The sequence below is a fragment of the Chrysemys picta genome, chromosome 9 (assembly GCF_011386835.1).
Source record: "Chrysemys picta bellii isolate R12L10 chromosome 9, ASM1138683v2, whole genome shotgun sequence".
Classification (NCBI taxonomy): Eukaryota; Metazoa; Chordata; order Testudines; family Emydidae; genus Chrysemys; species Chrysemys picta.
Window position 1 is genome coordinate 48541626 of NC_088799.1, and position 25227 is coordinate 48566852.

At 44.1% G+C, this 25227-nt stretch overlaps 1 protein-coding gene across 8 annotated transcripts in view; it reads left to right on the forward strand.

The window, feature by feature from the left end:
- The window catches only part of STAG1 (STAG1 cohesin complex component), a 391540-nt gene that overhangs the window by 284083 nt on the left and 82230 nt on the right, over positions 1-25227 (forward strand). For all 8 annotated transcript variants that reach the window (XM_065557025.1, XM_065557022.1, XM_065557021.1 and 5 more), the window contains 2 exons: positions 7450-7537; positions 9181-9261. In XM_065557025.1, the coding sequence (XP_065413097.1) occupies positions 7450-7537; positions 9181-9261 (169 nt within the window). The remainder of the gene's footprint in view (positions 1-7449; positions 7538-9180; positions 9262-25227) is intronic.

Genomic DNA, 25227 nt, shown 5'->3' on the forward strand with positions numbered 1-25227 from the left:
TTTTCCTAATGTCCAACCTAAACCTCCCTTGCTGCAATTTAAGCCCATTGCTTTTTGTCCTATCCTCAGAGGTTAAGAAAAACAATTTTTCTCCCTCGTAAAAACCTTTTACATACTTGAAAACTGTTATCATGTCCCCTCTCAGTCTTCTCCTTTCCAGACTAAACAAACCCATTTTTTTCACTCTTCCCTCATAGGTCATGTTTTCTAGGCCTTTAATCATTTTTGTCGCTCTTCTCTGGACTCTCTTCAATTTGTCCACATCTTTCCTGAAATCTGGTGCCGAGAACCAGACACAGTACTCCAGTTGAGGCCTAATCAGCACGGCTTAGTGTTAGCTTCTGCCCCAACAAGAGGCATTTTCAATACAAAGTATTCCCTTTTTGGACTTCTACTCAAATGGTATATCATCCCTCCCTTCATGTGAAAGGGATGTCTGAATGACATTCTCATATTACACAGAGTCCAGTAGCCATTGCTAAAAGCCTTCAGAAACATGGCTTTGAGCAAACAAATGTAAGGGCCAATTACAGCCTTCACAAAACTCCAGCATCTAAGTTATCATCCAGCACAATCTTTATTTCAGAAGGGAGATGGCAGAAGATAGTGTCTGATTTGCCAAACATTAGCATATCTCTCCTAAGATTAGAGTTTCTGACTGAGCTTCTGGGGTTGTTGGTTTCATACGTGGATAACCCAGAACAATTCTTGCTTCACTGCCAGCCAGCAAATCCGTATATAAAGATCTTGGTCCAGATCCAGAACTAGTATCCCTTGGTGAATTCATTCTTAATATTATTTAACAACTACCTGATGTCAGGCCGAAAGAAGCTGGCCAGCAAAACAGATTCCAACAGACTCCATGTATGGGATACTCATGGCCACACAAGGTGACATGGAATATAACCTGTCTCATGCTAAGGACCATCTAACGCACATCTCCATTTCCAGCAGATGACTCTTGAGAATCATGGTCTGTATGTAACTGATAAGAAGGGAGAAAACATTCAGCACTGCTTAGAGAAGTAGCTTTGTTCATGTCTTGAATAGAAACTCTCACTCTATTCTTCAGGGTTCTACACCAAGAAGCGAGTGAGTCAGCTGGCTCAGCAAGACACACTTAGAAACAAAGGATTGCAGTCTAGATTACCTAGCCTTTCAGTGCATCACAGGACAGGTTGAAATCCTATTGATTAACCTATTTGCATCCAAGTCCAGTTAGAAAACCAAAAGAGGTAAAACATTAGGAAGAGACATTCAAAAGCAGAGGCAGTGATCCCCTTATCTCAGAAGTGAGCTAAAGGGCTTTCTTTATGCCTTTCGTCCCCTAGCCCCCAAGCTTCTGAGAGTAAAGGTGGTAAAGATGATGGTGAAGGAACAGACCAAAGTGATTAAAGTCACCTTCTTGTTAACTCTCAAGTCTTAGTTCTCCAACAGATATAACTGTAACCTCCTCTCAAGCTTGCAGCACGCACACCCACCCACCAGGGATCTCTCATGAACCAGTATACAGTGCTGCCTAACCCATCAGCTGGGAAGCTGAGAGGAAGTAACTACAGCTACTCCTAAGAAAGTGATTAACATCTTCCCAGCATTTTAGAGGAAATTCAAAATCATGTATATGTATAATCTGATGAGATATCAGGGTTATATGGGATACACATCAAGGCAAAGTCAGCTGAAGCAAAGGACATTCTGGTGTTTTTACAACATAGCCTGACCATGGGGCTCAAGGCCAACACTTTTTGGAAAGACAAGTCCAGTGACTGCAAGAATGTAGCTCTGTAAGAAACCCATAAGAATCTCATCATCTTCATATAACAAGATATCTGAGGACCACCAACTTTATCAGTTTTCCAGCATAGGAACAGGAGAATGGCCATAGTGGGTCAGAACAATGGTCCATCTAGCCCAGTATCCTGTCTTCTGACAGTGGCCAATGCCAGATGCTTCAGAAAGAATGTACAGAACAGGGCAATTATCAAGTGATCCATCCCCTGTCATCCAGTCCCAGCATCTGCCACTCAGAGGCTTAGGGACACCCAGAACATGGAGTTGCATCTCTGACCATCTTGGCTAATAGCCATTGATGGTCTATTCCCCGTGAAGTTATCTAATTATTTTTTTAACCCAGTTATACTTTTGGCCTTCACAACATCCCTTGGCAACAAGTTCCAAAAGTTGACTGTGCACTGTGTGAAGAAGTACTTCCTTATGTTTGTTTTAAACCTGCTGCCTATTAATTTTATTGGGTGACCCCTGTTTTTGTGTTATGTGAAGGGATAAATAATACTTCAGTATTCATTTCCTCCACATCATTTGTGATTTTATATAGCTCTATTATACCACCCTGTAGTCCTCTTTTTTCCAAACTGAACAGTCTCAGTCTTTTTAATCTCTCTTCATATGGAAGCTGTTCCATACTCTTAATCATTTTTGTTGCCCTTTGTTGTACCTTTTCCATTTCTAATATATCTTTTTTTTTAGATGGGGCGACCAGAATTGCCCACAGTATCCAAGGTGTGGACATACCATGAATTTATATAGTGACATTATGATAATTACTGACTTATTATCTATCCCTTTCCTTAATGGTTCCTAACATTCTGTTAGCTTTTTTGACTGCCGCTGCACATTGAGCTGATGTTTCCTGAGTATTATCCACAATGACTCCAAGATCTCTTCCTTGAGTGGTAACGGCTAATTTAAACACCATAGTTTTGTGCATAGAGTTGGGATTATATTTTCCAATATGCATTACTGTGCATTTACCAACATTTAATTTGGTCTGCCCAATCACCCAGTTTTGTGAGATCCCTTTGTAACTCTTCACAGTCTGCTTTGGACTTAACTATCTTGAGTAATTTTGTATCACTGCAAACTTTTCTACCTCACTGTTTATCCCTTTTTCCAAATCATTTATGAATATGTTGAACAGCACTGGTCCCAATAGAGATTCCTGGGAGATCCCGCTGTTTACCTTTCTCCATTCTGAAAACTGACTGTTTATTCCTACCTTTTGTTTCTTGTCTTTTAACCAGTTACTGGTCCATGAGAGGACCCTCCCTCTTATCCCATGACTACTTAATTTGCTTAAGAACCTTTGGTGAGGGACCTTTTCAAAGGCTTTCTGAAAGTCTAAGTACAGTACATTCACTGAATCATCCTTGTCCACATGTTTGTTGACCCTCAAAGAATTCTAATAGATTGGTTGAGGCATGATTTCCCTTTACAAAAGCCATGTTGACTCTTCCATTGTGTTTATCTATGTGTCTGATAATTTCTGTTCTTTACCATAGTTTCAACCTTTTTGTCTCGTGCTGAAGTTAGGCTTACCGGCCTCTAATTGCCAGGTTTGCCTCTGGAGCCTTTTTTAAAAATTGGGGTCACATTGCTATCCTCCAGTCATCTCGTATAGACACTGATTTAAGTGATAGATTACATACCACAGTTAGTAGTTCTGCAATTTCATATTTGATTTCTTTCAGAACTCTTGAGTAAATACCATCTGGTTCTGGTGACTTGTTATTGTTTAATTTATCAATTTGTTTCAAAACTTCCTCTGTTGACACCTGAATTTGGGACAGTTCCTCAAATTTGTCACCTAAAAAGAATGGCTCAGATGTAGGAATCTCCTGCACATCCCCTGCAGTGAAGACCGATGCAAAGAATTCATTTAGCTTCTCCACAATGACCTTGTCTTCCTTGAGTGCTCCTTTAGCACCTCGATTGTCCAGTTTCCCCACTGACTGTTTGGCAGGCTTTCTGCTTCTGATGCACTTAAAAAAAAAATTGCTGTTTCTTTTAAGTCTTTTGTTAGTTGCTCTTCAAATTCTTTTTTGGCCTGCCTAAATATAGTTTTTCATTTGACTTGCCAGAGTTTGTGCGACTTTCTATTTTCCTCAGTAGGATTTGACTTCCAGTTTTTAAAGGATGCCTTTTTGCCTCTAACTGCCTCTTTTACTCTGTTGTTTAGCCATGATGACATTTTTCTGACCTTCTTACACTGTTTTTTTTATTTTGGGGTATACCTTTCCCTATGTCATTGGTACCAATATGCAAATTCCTGTCATGATCTTACTCTGTGGGCTGTAGGTCCTAACAACAGCACCTTTCAGCTTTGCAGTTGGTACATCTTCCTCTTCTCACTGAAGTTATCTTGCCTGCTCACCACCTCCTTGCCCCCAGTGGGGGTTGAAGCTTAGTGTGCTCTCCGTGAAACCTCAGTTTACATGTTCTATGATACACGATTGTACTATGAACTAACCATGCCTCCATCTCCAAGGTCATCTCAATTTTCCTCATATAATAGGAAATTGTATTGTTACTGTACTGGCTGAATCCATGCATTCTAAGGAAGTGGAAATGCATAAGTTGGTGTGAACAGAGCCTACAAAGGAATAAAGGTGCATATAGCAGAGGCATTCAAAGCCTCCAGTACAACTGCCATTACCAATATGAAAAGAGCAGTGGTCTTGTGGGCAGAGAGAGACACTCATCTTTTAGAGATTCCAAGGCCAGAAGAGACCATAGTAATCACCTAGTCTGACCTCCTGTATAGCAGGGCCAGAGAAATTCCCCAAAATAATTCCTACAGCATATCTTTTTTTAATAAAATCCAATCTTGATTTAAACATTGTCAGTAATAGAGACTCCATTATGACCCTTGGTAAGTTGTTCCAATGGTTAATTACCCTCACTATTAAACATTTATCTTATTTCCAGTCTGAGTGTGTCTAGCTTCAACTTTCAGCCATTGAATCATGTTATAGCTGACTCTGCTAGACTGAAGAGCCCATTATTAAATATTTGTTCCCCAGGTAGATAGTAATATACTATGACAAAGTCACCCCTTAACCTTCTCTTTTTTAAACTAAATAGATTGAGCTGTATTTCACTAGAATGCATGTTTCTAATCCTTTAAACATTCTTGTGTTCTTCTCTGAATTCTCTCCAATTTATCAACATCCTTCTTGAATTGGGGGTATTGAAATTGGACACAGCATTCCAGCAGCGATCATACCAGTGTCAAGTATAGAGGTAAATTAACCTCTTTACACCTACTCGGGATTCTCCTATTTATGCATCCCAGGATTGCATTTGTTCTTTTGGACACAGCATCATGCTGGGAGCTCCTGTTCAGCTGATTATCCATCACGACCCCCAAATCTTTTTCAGAGTCACTGCTTCCCAGAATAGTGTTTCCTATTCTGCAAGTATGCCTTACATTCTTTGTCCCTAAATGTATACATTTATGGTTAGCTTTATTGAAACACACATTGTTTGCTTGTGCCCATTTTACCAAGCAATGCAGATCTCTATGAATCAGTGATCTGTCCCCTTCATTATTTACCCCACCCTCAATTTCTTTGTCATTGCAAACTTTTGAGGAGGGCCTGTAAAGCTTATACATGGCCTTAAATCCTCACTTTCCGTTGCCATCCTCTCCCTGCTAATGCAGCATTTGGTGGTAGAAGGATGTTACAAAACAGAGTGCCCTAGTAACCCTGAAATGTCTTTTCAGTTCTGCATACATAAATTGAATCTTCCCTCCCTAGGGATGATTTACTGCTTTCTGAATCCCACTGTAAAGACTGTCTGACATGGTGGGAACTAAAAGGGAAAATTCTGTCTTACCAATTAATTTTCATTCTAGTACCCTCCATGTCAGACAGTCTGACCCTCCCTCAGAGTATTGCATTATGACCAGGTATTCTTCTGGCTGTTGTTCACTTGTTAACTAGTTTGGAAGAGAAGAGGGTGTTCCTCCAGGAAATCCCCAAATTTCATGTCAAAAGTCTTCTGCAAATAGATGAGTTGAATTGCACTTTTAAACTTTTGTATAATTAGTACTTTTCCAGCTTTGGAGGTTATCGTTCTGAGAATTTTTCCTGAGGGGCAGACCTAAGCCCAGGCATAAAGCAAAGATCTGGTCTGTCTTCAGTTCAGTTGCCATGGAAACAGAGAACACTCCTGTGAAGACTGTCTGTCTGTCATTGAGGGTCCTAGAATGAAAATTCACAAATAAGACAGAATTTTTATTTTCTCCTTCCCTACAGAAATAAACTGTTTCAGCATGACTGCATCTACACTAGGAGGTTGTGTACCGCTTTAACTCTGTTGGTATTATTCAAATGGTACAACTTTTGTGTGTGGACAAGTCTTTGTGCTTTGTTGAATCAGGGTCAGTGTATACAACAAGATTATTCAGAGACAGTAACTTGGGGGCCTAGAATTTACATAATACACATCTTATTGTCATGGAGCCAAGCCTACCTGAAATTCAGCTTTTATGAGGGTTGGTTTGTTTGTTTGTCTTTAGGGTCTTCTACAATTCTGCTATTCAAGAGTTTTTAATTAAATGACAATATGGGTAGGTACAAACCAATAGCAGATACTGCCCCAATATTTCCTCACTTTTCAGTACAAAAGGATTAGTTTTTATAACTGCGTATAACAATCAGTTCTTCAACAATAAGAGTGTAGTTTTACATTAAGGCCATGTCTGTACTTACGGGTGATCTATGCTGCTGTGATCAATGCAGCGAGGGTCGATTTAGCGGGTCTGGTGAAAATGCAGTGCGCTCTCCGGTTGACTTCAGTACCCCACCGGAACGAGAAGAGTAAGGTTAGTCGACGAGGGAGTGTCTCCCTTCGACACAGCGTGGTGTAGACACCGCAGTAGGTCAACCTAATCTACGTCGACTCCAGTTAACATTCACATAGCTGGAGTAGTGTAATTTAGGTTGACTTATTGTGGTAGTTTAGACAAGGCCTAAGTCATTGAAATCAGTGAGTTTCTATGTAGGTGCAGGCATCCACCCATATGGTTCTCTTTGCATGATCAGGGCCTTATAACTTGATGTGAAGTGACGGGTCTCATGAGCTTTTCTCAGTATTCTTCCCCTCTAGTCTCCTGTAACTAGATCCCTTCTGTCTTACATTAGATATTTTAGAATGTTTACTATTTTAAAATTAAATATTTTATTGCAAATAACTAGAGAAAAATACTAAATTTACTTTGCCTAAAAATTATTTTTCATTTAAAATATTTTATTTGACTTCCCTTGTGGGTATCTGCCATAATGCCAGAGAAATGCCTGCTGAAGTTCCAGCAGTGTTTAGAATCACAGAAGTAAGCTGATTTAGAGACAAGTTTGAGACATTGTAGTTTGCCCACAATTCAGCTACCTCCGTATATATAAAGGTGTATTATTTGCATTGATTTTAATTCTGCATTAACAAAAATCTCTTGTGGTAAATATTTCTAGTTTATGAGAAAGCACAACTTCAAATTTGAATGTAGTATGAACTAATTTATACAAGTGTCTTTCAAACTGCTCTTTTGTCTCAACATTGCAAACAAATACTGAACTATTGATTAAGTCATAAAGACAGTTTTCTTCTCATGAAACTCAACTAATGTCTTTTTATTACCTCTTGTTTTAGTGCTCATGATCTCACAAAATGGGATCTGTTTAGTAACTGCTACAGATTACTGAGGACTGGAATTGAACATGGAGCCATGCCAGAACAGGTACAATTAGCAATATATACATTATATCGTTTGGGGGAGTTAAGCTTTATGAGTTTTAGTAGAAGAATCATAGAGAAGCACAATAAGTTGATGCCCTAGCCTTTAATTTCCTGATACCACAGTTTAAACCATGCTTTTTGGTCACACAGTGAAATTAATTTTAATTAAATTCCTGGGATTTTCAATGAAAGGTCAGTATTAGTGAGGTGCATGGACAGGAGTCAGGAGACTTGGGTTCTGTTCTTGGCTCTGCAGCTGACTCACTGTGTAACTTTAACTAAGTCACTTAGGCCCCAGTCTTTAAAGGTATTTAGGCATTGCTGTGCCTAAATACCTTTAAAAATCTGGTCCTTAATCTTCCTGTGCCTTGGTTTCCTCCTCTGCTATGGAATGTGCTACATACATGCTAGATAAGATTAGAATTATGATTACACTGTAATGCTGGTTCAGTGACTATTTAAGTATTTGTCCATAGTGTAACAATCACTGGGCCAGAGAGCAAGAATGTGCACAGTGGTACAGTTTGAACAGGAAAGATGGAAGGAGTCCCACCTCAGAATATCCCATAGCTGAGTGTTTAGAGTAGTCTTCTGAGGGATAGGAGACCTCTGTTCAGATCCTTTCTCCCCCTCTGGTGGAGAGGGGAATTGAACCTGGATCTCCTACATCCCAGGCCAGTGCTCTAATGACTGGTCTAAAAGCTATAAGGTTGGCACCTCCTTCTCCAGTAGCTTCTTGCTAAAATGGCTTAAGGTGCCTAACTCTAAAGAAGGTTCCTGGCTTCAGAATTGCAAGCAGAGCTAGTTGCTTCTCTGGAGCCCAGACTAAGAAGCCTGTCTCTGTGGAAAGGGTGGGGTTTAGCATGCACTCCTCTGGTCGGCATTTCCCATTCGCTGTCTTAGGTGGCTCCCCACCTAGTGTTCCTGCTTTTATGAAATGCAGTTTATCCTCACGTAAAACTTAATTGTGAAGCACTTAGGGCTGCCACAGACATAACATACCTGACAAAAAACCTCCAGCATAGAGAAATAAAAAGTTAAGTGCTCTTCCAGTATAGCTTCTCTGCCCCTAGACTGTTCATTTCTATTGATTGTGGGAAGCATCACTGATCTGGACAAGATTTTGAGAGGAAGTAACAGTTGTCCTTTACATTTCTTACTGAATTTCAGGTGACACCTCCCACTGATATCTCTGTTTGTAGCACTAATATTATCCCTGCCATCTCCATGAGACATGTGTTCTCTCTGATTTGCATCATGTTACCCGGCTGTCATACTGACAGTTTAAGAATTCGATGGATTAAAACACATGCTTTTACATGGAGATATCCAGATGCTGGATCATACTTTTGTCATGTTCAGACTTGCCTATGCCTTTCTTTACTCTGCTCTGACAGACAGAAACTGTTAATTTTCCTTCACAGCACCTACAATTTTTTTTCCCCACCAAATGAGGTAAACGATCTTTACTCATACTAAGATGCTAGGGGGTAAAATCATACCTTTGAAAATGAGAAGTGCTACACAAGAGCTATTATCACTTCTTTTCCAAAATTCTTCATAAACTTTAGCTAAATTTTAGTTAAAGACGTGTACTTGATGTCTTCCAGTGTATTGGCATTCTTTGTGTTCCCTCTATTACAGATAGTTGTTCAGGCACTACAGTGTTCTCATTACTCTATTCTCTGGCAGCTGGTGAAAATCACAGAAGGGTCCCCCTCCAAAGTAAGTAAAAATTCCTATATATACAGTTGTTACTGAAGAAGTTTAACCTTGCTTAGGTCACTAGGTACATTGGTCCTGATTCCCCATTCCCTGTATTATGTGAAGTCATTTTTACACCAGTGCAAAGTGGGTGTAAATCATTACCATTCTAATTTACTAGCATTTAATATCCACTTTGACCAGACAGAGTACAGGGCAATGGAGGATCTGCCCCTGCTCTGTATTGGAAGTTGATCCTGATTGATTTTTCATTTCTGAAGATGTCTAATACACTTCTCTAAGGGCACAGATGCTTGTGTCAGAGATTAAGTGTTGGTGATACAGCTTATCCAATTAGAATGGATTGCAGTTTGGGAAATAATGTTGATTCGTAGCATCACAGATAACTGAAGACCTACATGGTATTTAATTTTTAATGAATAACTATATTTTTAATGTTGCCAAAGGCAAATGTAAGTTTGCTAGTAGTGGATGTTACTAATGAAGCACTAAGCAATAACTATCAGCATTATTAAAGCAGAAAGGTCTCTTCATATTATTAATGTTACTGATTTAAAACAATGGTACAAAACTAAACCTAATTATCATAAAACCATGGGCAGCAGCAAACACTTTGCACACACAAAGTCCTGGACTGCCCAACACCTTATCTCTATACACACATCACCTCCCAAAAGACCCCTTGTGCTCCTGACTTGCGTTGCAGTGTTTTCTTTATGTAACAGATACAGTCTTACCATGTCAAATGAAACCCTTACAGTTTGTTCCTTAGTCATATTAATAAAGAGCCTGATTCAGAAAAGCATCTCTATTCAGGACAGGACTTAAGCATATGTTTAAGTGTTTCTGGAATTGGGGCCAAAATGTGAAGCGATGTCTGCTATGTCAGTGTAACTGTGCTATAAAACTGGGACACAAAGAACTCTTCCACCTTCTAAGGATCAGCCTCTTTGTAAAACGAAAGGAAGTTGTAGCTCATTTTAAAAATGATTTTTAGGACCATATATCAGTGAATAAGCATGTATTTAATATGATTCTGACACAGGAGGTAAGGGACGACTGCATTCTAGCATGCATAATTATCCAGTAGGACGCATTAAAAAAATCCTACACATGATTTTAAATTGTTGTAATTTGATTTCAGACTCACTTTGCAATGCATATATTTAACTGCATAAAAACAAAAAAGAGCTCACTTTCCCGTCTCTCTTTGGAAGCTAGAAAAGCACAAGTAGGTTAAGGCCTCCTAGTAGCACTGTATAAAATGCTGAGTCTAGATGAGACAAATGCATATTTTGCTGTAGAAAGAGTTATAGGAAATGACTCATGCTCTGAGCAAGCAGCAATGCAAATGTTGTGAAGACATTCTTGTATATGTATCCTTATTCAAACTTCTTCACTAATTCTTTTAATAGGTTAATCCAGATTACATTGATGCAGCTAGACAGGCTTGAATTAGAAAAAGTACCATTCCTAGAGCTTTTATATATTTGTAATTGGATGGCACCAACTATGAAAGAGCATTTGCAATATAAATTAATTCTACAACTGGAAGCCCCAAATTTATGTTTTTTAGTTTTAGAGTTTCTAAATTTTCTGTTCTAACTCTGGGACTTTTCCTTTCCTATATGTGCATTGATCGTTGATGTGCTGAATCATTTTAAAGTAATTGGATAGAATTTTGAGTGACATCATACTAATAAGTAATACAGCTGTGGAGCTGTTACTATTTGGATGGCTTGGATTTGTCCCTAGAATAGCACAAAGTCTACTGGAATGTTTCTGAGGCTTGCTCTCCCTGATCAAATGAAAAGAAGCATTATGTTGTCTTTATTCCAATGGCAGAGACAATATCCTTCATCTGGCGACTTCAGCTCACTTTTCCAAAAACCTCAGCCTGGCCAACAACAGAAGGCAGGGTAAAGGGAAGCACCTCGGAGAGAAGCGAGGGGCAACATCTGTTGCTCATATGTGCTTTCATAGATTCTAAGGCCAGAAGAGACCATTATGATCATCTGGTCTCACAATAGACCTTCCCCAAATTAATTCCTAGCGCAGATCTTTTAGAAAAACATCCAAACTTGATTTTAAAATTGTCAGTGATGGAGAATTCACCCTTGGTAAATTGTTCCAGTGATTAATTACCTTTACCATTAAAAAATCATGCCTTATTTCAAGTCTGAATGTGTCTAGCTTCAACTTCCAGCCATTGGATTTTATTAGACCTTTCTCTGCTAGATTGAAGAGCTCATTATTAAATATTTGTTCCTGTCACAGGGTAGCTGGTCTCTGTGGATAGACTGAGCACTGCTCCCCTGGACTGGAGCAGGTGAGCTTAATCCCGTTAATTAAAGAGAGCTGGGCTACACCTGGGTCTATGAAGGCCTGCTAGTAGGCAGCCGAGAGGGAAGGAATGTGACAGGCTGAGTCCTGGGCAGCAAAGGCCACACAGGAGTGGAACTAACTTCTGTGGTGAGTCCCTGGAGCAAGGGAGGGTTTAGGGAAGCAACCCTGCGGCTGCTGCTCCAAGGGGGGAGCAGAGCTGGCTGAGGCTAGGAAGATGCCAGGAGCTGGGCGGGGTTGCCCTGAAGACTGGAGGCCAGGTACTGACTTAAGACTGCATTCTGATTGGTTAGTTGTTTAACCTTTATTGTAAAAGAATAAACCCCTTTAACTGAGAGTGGGCGTGGCAGCCCATGTTTGGAGCAAAGGTGAATCGGCAGCCATCCTGGTGACAGATGATACCAGAAGTGGGGTCTTAGTCCACCCCTATACTAAGTGGAAAGATGGAGTTGGTGATCAGCCTGATAGTGGCAGGGAAGCAGCAGAAGATAGCCGCTATGCAGAAACAGCAAGAACACCAGACCCAGACTTTGTTGATGCAGACGATGGAAAAATCAGCAGAAACAGCAGGAGGCCAGTTCACTACACAACAGCGGTGGCAAGAAGTCCACTCCAAACAACAGGAGTGGATACAGAAGCGGTTGGGCTGCACCACACCTGGTAATGCAATTGGTGATGGGACTGGGGTCTGGGCCTTGCAAACCTTTGAGCACAAGATGACCCGGAGGCCTTCCTCCAGACATTCGAGTGTGTGGCAAAGGCAGTGAACTAGGAGGAGTCTATTTGGGCAGCCCACATAGCACAGTCTCTGAATGGTGAGGTGCAGGTGGCTTACTGGGTAATAAATGATGAGCAGGCAAACTCCTACCCTGTGGTGAAGGCAGCTATCCTGGACCGGTTAGGGCTGACTCCAGAGGCTTATCGGCCCAGGTTCCTGGTGGAACCATTCTCGTGAGGGGCACATCTGCAGCCTCTTGAGGTGGTGTCTCTGCCCAGAGACCGGGTCAGGGGAGAAAGTTCTGGATCAGGTGGTCCTTGAACAGTTCCTGAAGGTTCTGCCCAGAGGGGCACAGAGCTGGGTAAAGTGCTTCCGGCTGGCCTCAGTGGAGGAAGTGGTGGAGTGAGCTGAAGCCTTCTCCGAGGCTGAAGGAGACAAGCGACCAGGACAATGTAGTAAACTGAGGGGAGTTCACCAGGGGGTAACCCGGGGGAAGCCCTCAAGTGGGAAATACCCCATGTGTCCTAAATTCAGGAGGCGCACAGCACCTACAAGGGTCCTGGGGAGCCCTGCAGGTTACTGGAAATACTAGTGGGAAGGGACCAAGAGGCTCTGGGGTTTGTTTCCCTTGTGCCAGGCTGGGCATATTTAAAAAAAAAAAAAAAAAAAAAAAAAAATCAATGCCCAATTATGAACTGTGTCTACCTAAACTGTTACTACAGTGGGACCAAGCTGTGGGGTCCACTCTGAGAGTTGAGATGGGCACACAGTGGATAGTAGCAGTTAGGGTGGGAGGAACTGTAGTAAAGGGACTTGTATTGGGTGCACTCTGGTTCTGGAAGACCAGTTGAAGTTAAATAGCTTGGACAGACACCTCCCAGCGAATGTCTCTTGTATCCATAGCGAGACCCAAGTCTACCCCACTGCAGAAGTTGAGCTGGAGGCACGGGGTCAGAGAGCTTGACTGTCTGGGTGGTAAAGGTCGTCTTGGCCCACAGTTCTGGGGAGAGACTGGGTGGGTTTCTCAGCCCTCCTGCAAAAAGGGCTAGGACCATCTAGGAAAGGAAGTAAGGTGGCTGAGAGGCAGAGTAAGGAGGGCAAAGGGGGACTGAAAGGGAGAACACAATTTTCCCCAAGGCCTGAGGGACCAGCTTAGGAAGTGCCAACAGGAGTTGACAAGGTAAGTACCTCACGGGAGAAAATCATCAGCCAACATGTCAGGTTAGAACAGGGGTCTCAAACTCCAAATGACCACGAGGGCCAGTTCACTGGCCTGAGGGCCACATCACTGACACCCCCCCCCCCACACTGCCCTCGGCTCTGCCCCCACTCCACCCCTTCCATGAGTCCCCACCTCTTCCCATCCCTTCCCTGCCCCCATTCCAACCCATTCCCTGAAGTCCCCACCCAATTCCGTCCGCTCCCTGCCCCCAGAGGGTGCATGAGGGGTGTGGCGGGGGCTCAGGACAGGGAGTTGGGGTGCAGCAGGGGGTTGGGGTTCAGGCAGGGGGCTCGGCAGGGGGTTGGGTTGAAGGCAGCGGGCTCAGAGCAGGGAATAGGGGTGCAGAAGGGGTGTGGGATGCAGGCAGGGGGCTCAGGGCAGGGAGTTGGGGGACAGGGTGCAGGAGGGCTTTGGGCTGCAGGGTGGCAGCAGTGTACACCGGGACCAGGGCAGGCTGCCGGCCCCGGTCGCACTCCGCTCTGGGAAGTAGCTGGAACCATGTTCCTGCGGCCCCTGGGGGAGGGGGACGCAGGGCTCCTCATGCTGCTTGCCGCGCCTGCAGGTATCTCCCCCGAAGCTCCCATTGGCTGTGGTTCCCTGTTCCCGGTCAATGGGAGCTGCGCAGGGGGGCGGTGCCTGGAAGCCAGGGCAACACACAGCCCTCTGCTTCTTCTCCCCCTCCTTCCTCCTCCACCCTCCCCACCCCCCCAGCCGCAGGGACGTGATGCCAGCTGCTTCAGGGAGTGGCACGGGGCTCAAGGGGGGCAATCCTGCCGCTGTAGTTTGCCCACCCCTGCCCTGGAGGTAGGCCGGGGGGGCAGGCGCGGGCCGCTTGGCGGGCTGCAGGAAATAGCCCCGCGGGTTGCGTGTTTGAGACCTCTGGGTTAGAACAAGAGTTGGTCTGGGTGCAGGTGGGAGCCAAGGGGCAGAGGAAATAATGCTTGGCCCTGACAAGAATTGGCCCAGGTCGAGAGAGGGGAAACTCAGCAGGGTACAGTGGGGACACACACAGATCCTCAGGTGCAGCAGGATACAGCAGGGACCCAGACTGAATCCCAGGCACAGGAGAATAAAGTGAGGAACCAGACGGAGCCTTGGGGTCAGGAGAGTACAGTGGGGACCCAGGGGTCAGGAGAGTACAGTGGGGACCCAGAGTCCCATACTCAGCAGAGTACAGAGGGGACCCAAACGGAACCCTGGGTTCATCAGATACTGTAAGGACCCAAACAGAATCCCAAACTCAGTGGGGTACTGTAGAGATCCTAACAGAGTCCTGAGCTCAGCAACATACACCAGGGACCCAGACAAAATCCCAAATGTAGTAGGGTACCATGGGAACCCAGTCTGCACTACCTGTTGAACAAGCTAGCATGGGATCCCTCCAACAGGGAGAAGCCCAAGAAGGGGGCTGGGGTAGGAAGCAGGATCCCAGGGCGGGGAGAACCAGAATTGGACTCAGTATTCCAGCAGTAGTTACACCAGTACTAAATAACCGGTAAAATAGCCTCTCTACTCATACTCGAGATTCCCCCATTCATGTATCCCAGGATTGCATTAGCTCTTTTGGCCACAGCATCACACTGGGAGCTCATGTTCAGCTGATTGTCCACCACAACCCCCAAATCTTTTTCAGAGTCACTGCTTCCCAGGATAGAATGCCACATCCTGTAAGTATGGCCTACATTCTTTGTTCTAGGTTTACATTTAGCTGTATTAAAACACATGTTGTTTGCTTGTGCCCAGTTTACCAAATGATCCAGATCGGTCTGAATCTGTGACCTGTTCTTTTCATTATTTACCACTCCCCTAGTTTTTGTGTCATCTGCAATCTTTATCAGTGATGATTTTGTTTGCTTCCAAGTCATTGATAAAATGTTTTAAATTGTATAGGGCCAAGAACTGATCCCTGCAGGACCCCGCTGGAAGCAGACCTACTTGATGACAATTCACCATTTACAGTTACATTTTGAGACCTATCAGTCAGCCAGTTTTTAATCCATTAGTTTGTGTAGCAGGCCCGAGATTTGGTATGCTGACTGAGTATAAATCCAGTCTTCCGTATGTCTGCCTTTCCTTCATTGTGGGAGCCATTTGACTCATGTTCTTTTTGCTATGGGTTGGAATTACCACAGATCAGTGTGTATTAGAGATTATTCACTTCTGATGGGTAATCCAATTCCATCCTGTCAGTTACAAATCTGGTCATAGTAGTGCATGCATTTGTGACCTTCCAGGTTTGACTGTTGCAACTCCTTATAGTGGGAATGAAGCCAAACTGACTAAATAAGCTTAAACTAATACAAAATGCAGCAGCCTATTTGTTGAGTAACACAGATGGCTATAAACATATTGCCTCTGCTCTGCCCTCTGTGTTGGCTCCCCATCACTTACAGAGCCAAATTCAATTTTTGTCATGGTATTCAGAATGATCCATCAGATTGTCCCAAATCTAAGAGATCATCTCTTCTTTCTTGACCATGACTTCCTACAACAGCTACATTCCACCAGAATTATGACCAACAGAAGACAGAACTTTCTTGAGAGTGGGACCCAAATTTTGTAACTCACTTTCAGAGAGAGAAAAATGGTCACTAGCCTCACAGCTTTCAAAACTAAATGCAAAACCTATTTACTTGTGTTACCACAATATGTCTTCATGTAATCCTCACACACATGTGGAGGAGACAAGGGATGAGGCAGAAAACATATTCTAGTTTTCAAGCTACTTTTACAGGAAGGGAAAGAGAGAAAAATGTTTGGTAGTTGTAGTTTTTATTTAATTGGGAGGTCCTCAGTCACTACAGTGAAGAGGAGCATATAGGTACCTAGATAGATTTTCCCTGCTTGGGTTTAGACCACTGTCACTCACGAGGTTCTGGACATATTAGTAGAACATTATGCCACATCTTGTGTGCTGCATCCTTCTCCTTTTTGCTGATGGGGTTGTCGATGTTTCCTTTAAGGAAGGCAGGATGCCAGCTGCTTTAAAGCAGTGGTACTGCAACCCTTTCAGGAGCCTGATTTATCTTGCATACCCCCAAGTTTCACCTCACTTAAAAACTACTTGCTTACAAAATCAGACATAAAAATACAAAAGTGTCACAGCACACTGTTACTGAAAAACTGTTTACTTTCTCATTTTTACCACATAATTATAAAATAAATTGATTGGAATATAAATATTGTACTTACATTCCAGTATGTAGTATACAGAGCAGTAAAAACAAGTCATTGTCTGTATGAAATTTTAATTTGTACTGACTTCTTTAGTGCTTTTTATGTAGCCTGTTGTAAAACCAGGCAAATATCTAGATTAGTTGATGTACCCCCGGAAGATCTCTGCGTACCCCCCCAGGTACATGTACCCCTGGTTGAGAACCACTTCTTTAAAGGACTCACTCTTGGCCTCTGCTCAAAAAGTCATATTTTCACATTGGGAATCTTGCTAAGCATTAACCCAAATTTAAACTTCCAATTTTGGTTACAAATATGAAAAAGGTTGTGATCATACAACTATGAGTATCTTGACCTTGTCAGTCAGGATTCCTATCTGGGTACAGCACAGAGACTGTATTTATTGTGCTGATCAATGCTCCTCACCTAATGTTGGATAAAGATTTTTGTGCCCAGACTGATATTTGATCTATCAGCTGCCTTCAACACTGTGGATTTTTAACATGCCTGAGGAGCCTGGCAGAAATGGGTTGGACTGTCCTTGGGTTGCTTTGTGATTTTCTCACATGAAGATCCTAGAGAGTAGTATGGGCAATTGCTTTTCTGCACCGAGAGCCCACATGTGAACTACCACAGAGTTCCGTGCTGTCACCTATCTTATTCAATGGGTGTTCAAGGTCATTAAGAAAACCATTTAAGAGAGAGGTTTAATATGTTGATAATACATAATTGCTGTTCATCTTGCCCAGCGAAGTGTCCTCCTGGTGACTGGGCCAGACTAGTGAATGCATGAGAGCATCTCAAGATGAAGATCAAAGTATTTCATTTGCATTTGTGAAGCATTCTCAATTGTTTATTGAAACTCATTTCTGAGGTGATTCTTTAGCATTTAGTATCCACTTGGTAAGACTGTGTCTAGACTGTGTTAGGGCTCGTCTATACAAACAGTTCACAGCAAGCAGTGAGACTAGCCTGCCATACTATAACTGTCTGTGTGGACCCAGCTGCCATGCACTAAAGGTTTCTTAGTTCACACTAAAGAAGAACAGGAGGACTTGTGGCACCTTAGAGACTAACAAATTTATTAGAGCATAAACTTTCGTGGACTACAGCCCACTTCTTCGGATGCATTCTTCTATATGCATCCGAAGAAGTGGGCTGTAGTCCGCGAAAGTTTATGCTCTAATAAATTTGTTAGTCTCTAAGGTGCCACAAGTCCTCCTGTTCTTCTTTTTGCGGATACAGACTAACACGGCTGCTACTCTGAAACCTTAGTTCACACTGACCTCCTCCTGTTTCCCCCTCTTTTTCTTTGCTTTTTTTTTAGCTTTTGCCACTGAGTACAATAGATTGAAGTCCAGAGGTTTCCTTCACTTTTTCATTTTTAAAGTTTTCATGTTTCCTTTTGCTACTCTGTAACTTTTCAAAACTTCTCCAACTTCGGAAAAGTTACAGAGTTTTCCTTTTGTTGCTCTGTAACTTTCCAAACTTGAGGAAAATGTTATAGAGTGGAAAAAAGAAAAAAACCCAGAAAAATTAACAAAACTAAATCCTAGACATTATTTATTCTATTGCATTTTGCAGCCAAAAAAGGAAAGGGGAGAAATCTTTTTTTCACTTTTCTTTTTCAATTTGAAAAGTCAGGAAAAAGTAGACAAATGTTAATTATAATCTTCAGTCTCTGTACTGAACTCATAAAGTATGTTATGGAAGCTAGGGCTGGAAAACAGTCAGTTATGTCAATATTTAAAAAGGGTAAATAGGATGACCCGAGTAACAAATGACTGGTTAGCCTGATATTAATCACAGGCAAAATCATGGAATGGCTGATACAGTACTCTATCAATAAATAGTTAAAGGTCAGAAACAAAATTAATACCAATAAATATGATTTAATGGAAAACAGATGAAGCTGATATTGTTGTTGACAAGATTGCATGTTTGGCTGTTAAAGATAATCATACTGATATAATGTATTATGGCTTCTATAAGATTATACAAACTCACTATGGTCCGTATTCAAAGGACTAAAAAGTCCTTAACTCTTAGATCTCAAAAGTAATTGTAAATGGAGAACCACCATCATCCACAGGGATCTGTTCTCAGCCAAATACTATTTAATATTTTTATCAATGACCTGGAAGAAAATAAAAAGTCATTTAAAGACTGCAGATGATACAAAGATTGGTAGTAAATAATGTTGAGGTCAGGTCACTGATACAGAGTAATGTGGATCACTTGAGAAACTGAATGCAATCAGATAACACACATTTTAATACATCTAAATACAAGAACATTCATCTGGGAACAGGAATGTAGGTCACAAAGGATAGGGGACTCCATCCTGGAAGCAGTGACTCTGAAAAGGTTTTAGGGGCCATTGTAGCTAGCCAACTGAACATGAGCTCCTAAAGTGATGCAGTGGCCAAAAGGGCTAACACGATACTTGGCTGTGTTAATAGAGAAATGCTGAGTAGGAGCAAGGAGGTGATGCTACCTTGGTATATGTCATTGATGAGACTACTATTGGAATATAGTGTCCAAATCTGGTATCCACACTTTAAAAAGTCTATTGAAAAATTGGAAAAGATTCAGATAATATTTCATAAATAATTTGTGGTCGTGGAGCTCACTCTACTTACCAAAGAGAATGTGAAGAAATGCCTTGATCATAGACTACACAGGCAGAAGATACCTAACACTAGAAGGCTCTTTAGCAAAGTGTATCAAGATCCAGTGGCTGGAATATGTTGAGGAAGAGTCAACACGGCTTTTGTGAAGGGAAATCTTGCCTCACCAATGTAGTTACTTGAGAGTGTCAACAAGCATGTTTTTACTGTTTTACTTAGTCCTGAAAAATAAGTATTAAAAAAGGATAAAACTTGAACCCCACAGCTTAAGTGCACAACTCTTCTTCTAAATCTGTCAGTTCTTTGAGTGATTGCACATGTCCATTCTACTGTAGGTGTGTGCACACCTCATGCGCAGTTGTCAGAGATTTTTCCCTCAGCAGTACTGTCAGGGGAGCATGAGTACTTCCTCACACCACTGTACACAGGTATATGGGTCCCACTGCCCCCCAGCCCCTCCCAGTTCCCTCCTAGCACTAGTGGCAGTTGTTAGAGCTGTGATCTTTGCCTTTCAAGAATCTTCCCACTCCTTCTTGTGTATATAGTTCCTATTGTGTTAGTTTAGCTTAGATTCGTGTTTTTGTTTAGAGTTACCAATTAGAATACCATATTTATGTCGCATTCTCCTGCCTTCCAGGCCTGTTATGCCTGTGGCAAGCCAATGCCGGTCATTGACCCCACCCCTCCCCACCCCCAGCTGCCTGAAATGTCTGGGGGACATTCAACAAAGGACAGGGTGGCTAGGCTCAGATATTTGCTTATGGATTCTGCGCTTCACCCTCCCTCAGAACCTTCTGGCTCTGAATAGGTACAAAGCATGTCTGAGTCAGTCAGGAGTGCTCTGCTCACTGTAGCTGAGTCTTCAGGCAAGCCAGCTCACCGGTACTAAAGAATAGACTTTGTAAGTCCTTGAAGGACTCAGTGTCAGGGCCTTCTAGGTCTGCAGGCAAGGCACCGGGTACTGCAAAGGACACTGAGGGGTACTCAAAGAAGAGGCACCGCCCGGCACATCCTCCCTGCAAAGAAGGATTGCTGCCTTCGGCACCTTGGAAGGGCCTGTTGAGACTAATCCCAGTGCTGCAGGGTCAGAAGCCTTTGACAGTACCATCTACACACGAAGCATTTGAGACTGCTCATGAACTACAGAACTCTTGTCAGTAACAGTTTCACCTATGGGACAAGATTCCCACCCAGCCCAGGGAGTGGGCATGTTGGATCCTCCAGCCTGCGTCAGTACTGGTGGCTGCTACTGTGTCTTGGCGGATTCCATCCAGGGGAAAGCCTACAATGGTTTCACCATCGCCTGATTCACAACCGGTCTCCCGGTACTGTCACTGTCAGCTGCACCATTGGCCAGAGAAAATGGACTCGTCATCCTCTTCACATTCTGAGGTTGGATCTCTTGCCTCCAGGAGCAACCCCAGAAGGGTGTCTACCCAAATGGTTCCAGATCTCAACCTAAGGATCAATGGCAGTGCACAGCTGGTTTCTACCACCATACCAGTGACGCTTCTGGAGTTCTTGGGGCTTCCCCCATGCTCTACAGCATCTAGTAGATACCATCCCTCTCTGTGGGTACCAGAATCATGCAAGGGGAATCAATTACTTGGGACTCTCCTGTGCAAGAATTGGACAAGGGCCACCTCAACAACCACAGGCCTCTTCCTCTTTGTTGCAAGATGAGGCAGTATTTGCAGAGTCTGCGTTGTCCCCACCAGATAACTTCAGAGCGTACAAGGACTTGTTAAAATGAATGGCTGCAGTTCTGGATATCTAGCCCAAGGCAGTGCAAGAAAATCACACAGATTGATGGACATTTTGACCTCTGCTGGACCCTCTAGGGTTGTTCCTATAAAGGAGGCCAACCCAGAGCCTAGAAAGGAGATATTATGTCCCTTCACAGAATTATGAACATTTTTACAATCACCCCCCTTCAGGTTCCCTTGTAGTGTTTGCCATGAATGAAAAGAAGAAGCAGGGACATCAGGCCTGAACTCCAAAGAGGAAGGAACTCAACCTCTTTGGCAAGAAAATGTATTCCACGGGGAGGGTGAGACAGAGGGTGCTGGGTTATTAATGCTTAGCCAGCCCCCTGCAACGCCAGCCCCAATTAAGGGGAGATTGGAGCTGGCTGAATAGGCCTGTGCCTGCCTGGTAACTAGCAACAGGTGCCAGCCTAATTAGACAGGGGCTATAAAAGGGCTGGGAGGAAGGAAGCTGGGGGAGGAGGGAAAGAAAGGGAGAGGCCAGAGGCAGAGAGGGGCAGGTGGCTCTGGTCTGCTGCTTGTAAAGCTGGCTGTGAAACAAACCTGTATATAGATAGTAAGGTGGTGGTGGGAAATGGCTACAAATAAAGTGCACTGGTGATTGCATCAACCTGAGGCGTCCCTGACTGGTTTGTGGGGGCAGCAGGGACAGAAGCAAGAGGGGTCCAGCTGCGCCTCACTACACGTGGGGGTTTGTCTGAGACTAAAAGTTAGGATGAGGGCGTGGCGGCCCGGAGATGGAAGTGATCCTGCAATGGCTGGCGAAGCAGCAATAGGAGATGCAAAAGGCGCTGCAAGCTTTCCAGCAATCCCACCAACTAGAGGGGCAGGCCTTACTTTCCTGGCAGGTAGAACAGCAGAAAAGCCTGCAGGACTTTATAAGGGAGCAAGCCAATGTGCAGCAGCAGCTCCTACAGAGACTGGTGCGTTCCACAGTGGGGGGTTGGGTGAGTCCCCGGGCGTTGGGATTGAGACTGTGTAAAATGGGCCCCACCGATAACCCGGACACCTTCCTCTGCACCTTTGAGCAGTTAGCAATGGGCGCTGGATGGGATAGGGCAACCTGGGCCCAAGGGCTGGCTCCCTGTCTGGCCGTCGAAGCTCAAGCGGCCTATATGGCCTTGAGTTTATGGGGCGGTGAGGGTGGCCATCCTAGACCAGGTGGGACTATTGGTGGAAAAATACTGCCAGAAGTTTCGGTTGGATGTGGGGGTTGCAGCCCCGGACATTTTCCTGGAAGCTGATGGACGGGCCACTCGTTGGCTGTGATCGGATACACAAACAGTGGGAGAAATTATGGATTGGTCCTAGAACAATTTTTATGGGGCCTCCCCGAGAAAGTGCGAGTCTGGGTCAGGCGACACCATCCGAGCACAGTGGAGGCAGTGGTCAAATTAACCGAGGAATGTGTGGAAGCAGACTTTCCCCGGAAGAAGGGTCGGACATGCAGGGACCTGGAATGGGGGGAAAAAACCCAAGAAAACCCCACTAGGAAGGGCCCAGAGAGGACGAAGGAGGATACCAGAGGAGCCCCCAGCCACCCCGGACAACTCGTGTGCTGTCAGTGCTGACGACCGTGACATAAAAAGGGGGATTGCCTGGAAATGGAATGCAGCCTAGATAAGTTTTGCGGCTGGACGAACGTTGGAGGGCAGGGGAAGAGGCAAGGACTGGCCACCATTCTGGTGAGAGTGGGGAGGAAGCCCCAGAGGAGCTTGGTGGACATGGCCTCAGCCTGCTCGCTCATCCAGAGGGGGCTGGTAAAGCCACACTGGTTTATCCTTGGGGCGAGGATGAAACTCGAGGACGTCCACAGAGATAGGAAGCACTGCCCAATGGCCTATGTGCCCCTGGAAGCCTGGGGCAGGTTTTGCTGGAAAAGGGTCAGGGTAGTGGAGGGGTTACCATACCCGGTGGTATTGGGCACGGACTGGGACCCCTTTCCAAAAGGGAAAGGAGGAGGTGGGAGATGACCCACAGTAGGGAAAAAGAGAGGAACCCCGAGGAAAGGAGTGGAGCTCCCTACACTAACCACCCCAAGTAAGGGGGAGGACCAAGGTTCTCGGGGAGGAATGGAGAAGAACCATAGACAACAGAGCCCAAATCAGGAAGAAAAGGAAGTAGAGGAAAGGAGTCCAAAAGAGTGCCCCAAAATGCATCCCCCAGGCAAAGGGACCCCAGTCCCACTGGACAGGTTAGAAGAACCTGAGGCCCTGGGTGTCCTGGGGGAAATTTGGACTGACCCCAATCCCCTGCTGCAGGGAAAGGGGGAGAAGCAGGGAGTCCAAACCTAGGAGTGCAATTGGTGTGGACAACCTGTGGGTGGCAGCGGTGCTGTGGAGCCATCCACCCCCTACACAGTGTACGGTCTGCGGGTGGGGGATGAACAAATGCCGCAAAGACAACCCCGGGGATCGCCCAGTGGGAAGCGAGACTCCCCCGAAGTGACCCCAGCGGTAGAGGGAGGAGAGGACAGGGGAGAACAAACCTAGCGGTTACCTAATGGGGGAGGTGTGTAACAGGGTGCTGGGTAAGGAGTGCTTAATCAGTCCCCTGTCATGCCAGCCCCGATTAAGGGGAGTAGATTGGAGCTGGCTGAATAGGCCTGTGCCTGTCTGGCAACTAGCAACAGCTGCCAGCCTAATTAGACAGGGGCTATAAAAAGGCTGGGGAGGGGGAGAAAGGGAGAGGCAGAATGGGATGGGTGGCCCTGGTCTGCTGTTTGTAAAGCCTGGCTGTGAAACAAACCTGTATATAGATAGTAAGGTGGTGGTGGGAAATGGCTACAAATAAAGTGCACTGGTGATTGTATCAACCTGAAGCATCCCTGATTGGTTTGTAAGGTCATCGGGACAGAAGGAAGAGGGGCACAGGATTCGCCTCTCTACAGAGAAGTTCCCTTTGCTCCTCAGTGGACACTTACTTTAGTCACAGATGCATCGGATCTAGTTTGGGGAGCTCATTTAGGCCCTCCTCAGACTCATGGGGTTTGGTTGTTCCAGGATATCGCTCTCCATATAAATATCAAAGAACTCTGAGCAGTCCTTTTGGCTTCTATGGCATTCCTCCCACAGAGTCTGTCATTACTCACAGACAACACAACATATACATTTTATGTAAACAGGCAGCAGGGAAGCCCATTTGACAAAGTTATGTCAAGAGGCAATCTCATTTTGCAACTTTTGCATAGCCAGGTCCATCAGCCGCAAAGCAGCCTTCCTTCCGGGGGTTCAAAACACCCTGGTAAACCTCCTGAGCAGATTGTTTGCAGTCCACTCCCTTCAGCCAGATGTGTCCAACACTATTTTCCAATGGTGTGGTACTCCCTGAGTAGACTTATTTGCAGTGAAAGAAAACAAGAAATGTCATCTTTTTTTGTGGGGGTAACATCTGACAATGACCCCAGGCTATTTTCCTCCTGAATTGGTCAAAAAGCCTGCTGTATGTCTTCCCTCCAGTTCTGTTCCTGCCAAAGGTCTTGTCCAAGATCAAACAAGATGGAGCTCACATCATACTAATAGCCCCAGCATGGCTTCACCAACATTCGTTTTAATCTCTACTAGCGATCTCGGTCAAAGCCCCTATGCTGCCCCCGAGAGATCTGGACATGATCTCCCAGGACAACAATCACCTTCTCTATCCCAGTCTACAGGTCTACTTACCTTGCAAAATGGAAGAGATTCTCCATTCGGTCTATACAAAGAGACATCCACCCAGCACAAGCTTGGATTCCTCATATCCTAGACTATGTCCTGTTCCTGAAACAACCGGGGCTTTTCAGTAGTCCGTCAAAATTCACTTGAATTGAAGACATCCTTTAAAAATTGGAGGTCAAATGCCAGTGAGGAAAATAGAAAGGAGTATAAATTCTGGCAAGTCAAGTGTAAAAATATAATTAGGCAATCCAAAAAGGAATTTGAAGGGCAACTACCAAAAGACCCAAAAACTAATGCAAAAAGTTTTTTTAAATAATCAGAGGCAGGAAGCCTGAATGTCAGCTTTCCACTCTCTAGTGAATAACAGATCAGTCTTTTCTAACTGTTGTCCGTTAGATTTCTAAAGGGTTTAGACGGATTATACCCACAGGTTCACAGCCTTGTTCCATAGTGGAGT